The sequence below is a fragment of the Mirounga angustirostris genome, unplaced genomic scaffold (assembly GCF_029215605.1).
Source record: "Mirounga angustirostris isolate CCGP_5_RB_7025 unplaced genomic scaffold, mMirAng1.0.hap1 SCAF_14, whole genome shotgun sequence".
NCBI lineage: Eukaryota > Metazoa > Chordata > Mammalia > Carnivora > Phocidae > Mirounga > Mirounga angustirostris.
In genome coordinates this window covers 70,528,260-70,534,286 of record NW_026991722.1, presented here as the reverse complement: position 1 = coordinate 70,534,286, position 6,027 = coordinate 70,528,260, and the positions used below count along the sequence as shown (strand labels likewise).

General features: G+C 42.6%; 1 protein-coding gene across 1 annotated transcript; it reads left to right on the top strand.

Annotated features, from left to right (window-relative positions):
- Positions 1–249: 249 nt before the first annotated feature.
- Positions 250–763, top strand: LOC123853170 (large ribosomal subunit protein uL23-like). Its single transcript, XM_045887846.2, has one exon. The coding sequence runs from the start codon at positions 250–252 to the stop codon at positions 718–720; it is 471 nt and encodes a 156-aa protein (XP_045743802.1). The 3' UTR covers positions 721–763.
- The last annotated feature ends 5,264 nt before the right edge of the window (positions 764–6,027 follow it).

The window sequence follows — 6,027 nt, the reverse complement described above, 5'->3', positions numbered from 1 at the left end:
GGCAGACGCTTAATGACTGAGCCACCCAGGTGCCCCAGAAGAATACTCTTTAAATGTATTCTTAATGTATTCATAATCTGCCAATATTCATGACACTTACAGTCTGAGTTGCTATGTTTGCTCATCGATACTACCACTGTAAGAATAGATGGGAATAGGATGTGTTTCTAACATGATGAGCATCTCAGGACTCTTGTTTCCTCTCACTTTTTAAAAGACGAGGACTCTTCCCAAATCCCTTTTACAAAGATGGCGCCGAAGGCTAAGAAGGAAGCCCCTGCCCCTCCCAAAGCCAAAGCCAAAGCAAAGGCTTTGAAGGCCAAGAAAGCGGTGCTGAAAGGCGTCCACAGTCACAAAAAAAAGAAGATCCGCACGTCACCTACATTTCAACAATCCAAGACACTGCGTCTGCGGAGGCAGCCCAAATATCCTCGAAAGAGCGCCCCCCAGAGAAACAAGCTTGATCACTATGCCATCATCAAGCTCCCCCTGACTACTGAGTCAGCCATGAAGAAAATAGAAGACAACAACACACTTGTGTTCATTGTGGATGTCAAGGCCAATAAGCACCAGATCAAACAGGTTGTTAAGAAGCTCTATGACATTGACGTGGCCAAGGTCAACACCTTGATCGGGCCTGATGGAGAGAAGAAGGCATATGTTCGACTGGCTCCTGACTATGATGCTTTGGATGTTGCCAACAAAATTGGAATCATCTAAACTGAGTCCAGCTAGCTAAATCTAAATATAAATTTTTTAACCAAAAAAATAAAAGACAAGGACTCTCCTGATTGTTTATCCATAGCGCTTTCTTCCATGTGAGTATGTTTCACATTTCTAATAATCTTCTTTTTATGTAATTGGGATTATCTGGTCTTGGGAACCCATAACTGTGCACTCGTAGGATCATTAATAGAAACACCCAGTTGAAATCTCAACTATTTCCTATTGGAAAGAAAAATTTTAGTCACAACCTACCTAAAATTTCTGGAGGGATATAATTAGCAGGGATAGTGAATGTAAGTCTGTTTGTCTCTTTCCCCTCTGGTCACAGATAAACACTCATAATACCCATTCATTGAAATGTCCTAATGTTAATGGGAAGTCATATTAACCAGAAAGAAAGCGAGCTCCTTCTGCCTCCGGAGATCATCTCTGCTGGGACACGACATGAGACATCAGAAAGCCTTGGACAGGGGGGAGACCAGGTTTGCTCCTACAATTTTCTTTGACTGGTCCAGCAGGGCAACTGTCTTCTAGACCCTTGGCCAGGTTACTTGCATCTTTTTTTTTTTTAATAAAAAATTATATATATTTAAGGTGTACAACATGATCATATATATACATTATATGTATTATATATGTAGTGAAATGATTACAGTCAAGCTAATGGACACATCTCCTGATCTGGTTATCAGTTTTGTGTGTATGCTGAGACCATCAGCAACCTACTCTCTTAGAAAACGTCCTGTATTCAATGCAGTAATACCACCTACAGTCATCATGGCACACGTTAGATCTCTAGGCTTATTCATCTTTGAGGTACTGCTTGGGTAAGGAGCTAGATTTGACTTCCCTTGTGTGTGCCGTGTCTGCTTTAAATATTGGAGTCCAATGATCTTGTAGGCTCAGATACCATATTTTGTGCTAGTAATGCATCTTTGAGATTTGGGCTCTTTATAATACCCTTATGCAGCGAGATCTGCACTGTTGGACCCATGCCACTTGGAACACATGCCGTGTTCCTCACAGGCTGGTATGTCGCTGTTCATTCAGTCACTGTTGAGTTAAAAAGCATCGTGCCTTTCATAATCAGGGACAATCAGGGAATACATCAGTTGTCAGTTTGCTGTGTGACCTGCAGTTCATCGGCAGTGTTGCTCGAGCACTTAAGTTCTTGTAGGAAGCAGTCAATTGCCCTGAGCACGGTCCTGGACATCAGATGATCAAATTCAGTTCCAGGCAAGACCGTGAGAGTGTTAGCTCAATGCACCCAATTAGTGATACGTCTCAAGGGCATAGCGTAATTACTTATTTTCCTAAATAACACAGACACGCTTGGACTTAATTAGGATAGTTTCACTGGGAAATAGAATCATGGTAATTTCCAAGTTTGTGTATCTCATTAATGAGATGTGCTAAGTCTTGTTGGCATTTCTGTGAGATGCCTTTATGTTTAAATCATTCTCTAAATTGTTAATGTCATCTGTGGAAGCAAAACATGTCCAGATTTTCTTCTGGAGGTGAAGTCTCTGTGTGGCGGGGAAGTCTCAGGGCTGAAGCATCCAGGTGACAAAGTTTGCCTGAGCAAACAAAAGAAACCAAGAAATAAGTATGCCCGTGTGTGTCTATAAAACATCAGCATTCAGTTTGTTATCCACATTTTAAACATCCGTAGAGTAGGACTTTTTTCACCAGGAGTCTGAAAAGCAGAACCCACCAATAGCCAAGAGTCTTAAATTTAAGACCTAACTCTGCCCCTGGGAATCTTCATGACCTTGCCTTAGGGTTATTTCACTTTGCATTTCTCCATCTTGTTCACTTGTGAAATAAGTGGGCCATTCATTTATTGAGTAACTACTGGGTTGAGCACTGTGCTCATTATTAGGAAAACAGCGGCTCATGTGGGGAGGTGAGGTTTCTAGTTTCCAGGACTTTATATTCTAGCAGAAAAAGCAACAGACACATAGATGAATAAATAAACGAGTAATGAAGCTAAGGACAATTTGATGATACCAAACAATCAGGTAATGTAATTGAAGTAGACTGGAGGAAGGTGGGGTGTGGCTTTAGGAGGAAAGTCAGGGAAAACGTCTCTGAGAGTGGTCACATTTGAGTAGCAATTTGAATAATGAGGAGTCAGCTATAGAAGTTTTGGAGTAAGAACATAGCAGGCAGACAGAAAGGCAGAATTCCCTGAGGTGGAAACTTACTGATTTCTTAAAATCTCTTCAGCCATAAATTTCAGTGATTTCTGCTCTTTTCACTTCTACATGGTCACCCACGTGTGGTATCGAGGTTCTTTACCATCACTGGCTGGATTTTATTTAATTGAGCTTTACCTTTCATTCAAGGTATCTTGTCATTCGCTGAATGTGTCTAACTAATTAATGTGTTTCTGGTCCCTCCCCGGATTCTTGGAATTTATTTCCACCATTCTCAGTCTGGTGTATCCCCCCCTTCCTTGCTAGCTTCCCGGTGTGACCAGCCAGTTGATAGGAAAGCATAGAGGGACAAACCTCATGGATGCCTGTATGTAGATGCACGCCAGGTCACCAGCATGTCCTAGAAAACATCCAAGTGAAATGTCATTCATCTAGTATTTGCAGCGAGGTATGACCGTGAATTGCTCCCGCATTTCTAGACAGTGTTGATAAGATTGACACTGAGGAAGATTAGAACAAGGCAGACACTGATCAGGTAAAGCAATACCTCCGATGGGAAGCAGGAAGCGATGGGAGGGTCTACCTGGCATCTAGAAATACATCCATCAGTGACTATGCCCTCTTCCACTCTGCGCACTGCGCCATAGCGTTTGGCTGCCGTCACTCCATATCTGGTGCTGGTGGATGCGTTCCTTCTTTGGTCCCCGAATCAAAATGCTTCAGTGGCAACAGAACAGCTAGGTACTAGTGGGGTGACCTTGAAAAAGATAATTCAACTTTGTGTTCCCCTTAAAATAGGAGTCAGTAGCAGCATCTACTCGCAGGGTTGTAAGAGATGATGCATGCCAAGTGCTGAACATAGCCCCAGCAGAGGACACCTGTGATCATCACCAATGTCATTGTCTTCGTCTTGTCGCCATCATTCTCAATTGTCACTTCAATTGGTGCCTTTTCAACAAAGCATTCTGCGACCACCCTGTTTAAAATAACAATCGTAGTCTTCACTCTTTACCCCTTCTCCTTCTTTTTGCGGCTTCTTCCCATTTGTTACCAATGACATGTTACGTATTTATTTGATTAGCTGCCTGTTTCTCTCTCTACAAATAAATAATAAGCTCCATGATCTTAGGAACCTCATTTTCCTCTCTGGTATCATCAGTGTCTGGTTAAGTGCTTGGCATATTGTTGGTGCTCAATAAATACTTGCTGATTAAACAAAGCAATATTATCCCCATCTATTACGCCCGACTGTGGTGTGGCTGTGGTTGAGGTTTACAGACTGGCCATGGGTTGGGTCAATAGTGCAGAGAATTTTTAGCTCTTCTCAGCATGTCCCCGGTTGCAGAATGAGCTGACGAGGAATTGGGATCACTACTGTAGACTGCCATCTCATGGACAAGCCAGCTTCAGCTCTCTAAAGAGAAAGTCTTTCCGATAGGTTAAGCACTCTATAGATGGAAGGAACTAGGCTACTACATGACGAGGTCTGCATGCATATTGATGCCATGTTGTGACATCAACATACTCCCCCACCTCCTTGTTCTCTGCTGAGCTCAGATGAAACAAAACCCCGGTTGACACAGGCAGGAGAGATGCAGGCTTGGTGAGATGATGAACCCCCTCTCCTCCGTGCGGAGGGGGATGTTAGGGAACACCTGTAATCTTCGATTCTGATCGAGGGCTGATAAATCATCATTGAAAGTGGAAAAAGAACAGGCAAGTGATGAACTGAGGCAGTGTTTAGGAGTTTTGGAAGCCTTGGTATGCGAATCACTAATCTGTGTCCTGAAGAGGGTGATTAATCAAAATCCCAAGCAATTAAAAATAATAATACATTTCTGGATTTAATTTAATATAACTTGCTGAATTTTGCCTGACCATGGATTCCAATTTGGAAGCCTTTTGTTTTTCTTACTTCAATCCGTGAAATATCCTGTCTTCTTAAGCCTGAGTTTATTTTCTTGTAAATGAACTTATTAAAATGCAACAAAAATTAAATAAGCCTAATTAATTTAACTTTTAAAAAAGTAATATTTTTAGGGAGTAACTGAAGGGAATATTATCTAACACATTCACACTAATTTATTTCTGTTGTGTGCATCAGAAGTATTAAGTGACTAGGTTCACGTTCCCTCAGCAGATTAATACTTGTGTTCTAATGGAAAACAGAGTTAATCAGAAAACCCCCTCTAGCAGCATGGGATGAGTAGGTCACAGGAGACTGTCTTTGTAGATAATTAAAGTTCAGGTTTAGACTTTTTTTTCTAGAAATGTCTGATTGGATCATTTTTAGTTTACAGTAAATATCAGAATATTTGGCAGGTGGATCTCCCTTTTTTTTGCCCCATCCCCTCTGCATGGGGTCTCCAGGGGCTTGTGGTTTTCTTAGGCTACCTGAGGAATGCTAGCAATAATAATATTAGTAACTATATAGAAGCCTTATGGTGTTCCATATATATGAGACATCATGGAACATTTATGGTGGGTTGGGCACTGTGTGTGGCCATTCAGGGTTTCCAGTACCCATTGTATGATGAGTAAACTGAGGCACTGAAAGATGGAGTTACATAGGCTGAGAGCGAGGAAGTGACTGAGCTAGGGTTCATATTCCAAATGATAAACCGTTGTGAACATTTCCTGCTAAGTACGTGGGTAGGCACAGTAGGGATAGATAGAGAATGGTTCTTTGATAAAGCCCCAAGCAGCAAAATTCAGACTCCCCGACTAAAAGAGAAAAGAACGCCTTCTTTCCTTCCAGGTGACTGCTCTGGGGTTCCAGGGAGAAGCTGGAGTCAGTGCCTCGTGGCCACTGGCTGTAGCTCCTCAGGGCGTCTTTGGGTCCAGATGCTCGAGGAGGGCGGTTATGCTAGCCTGCTGGTGCCAGGGGCATCAGAGAGATGCGTGTGAAGGATGGCATCTCCAGCGGGGGCTCAGCCACCTGAGGGATGTTGGAGGGATAATAAATGAGTAATTTTTTTACAGTTCTGTTATTCTCTGGCAACATGTGTGAAGGTTTTCCCCATGTGCTGGCAGACACAGCCGTCAGCCTGTGGGCGTTTACCTTCTACAGCGTAGCAATTCCAGTAGAAAGAGAAAGTTCAGGGGTGCCTGGGGGGCTCAGTGGGTTAAGCGTCTGCCTTCA

Bases quoted from the DNA above. Each gene is read 5' to 3' on its own strand.
- LOC123853170 (XM_045887846.2), top strand. From the start codon at position 250: ATGGCGCCGAAGGCTAAGAAGGAAGCCCCTGCCCCTCCCAAAGCCAAA.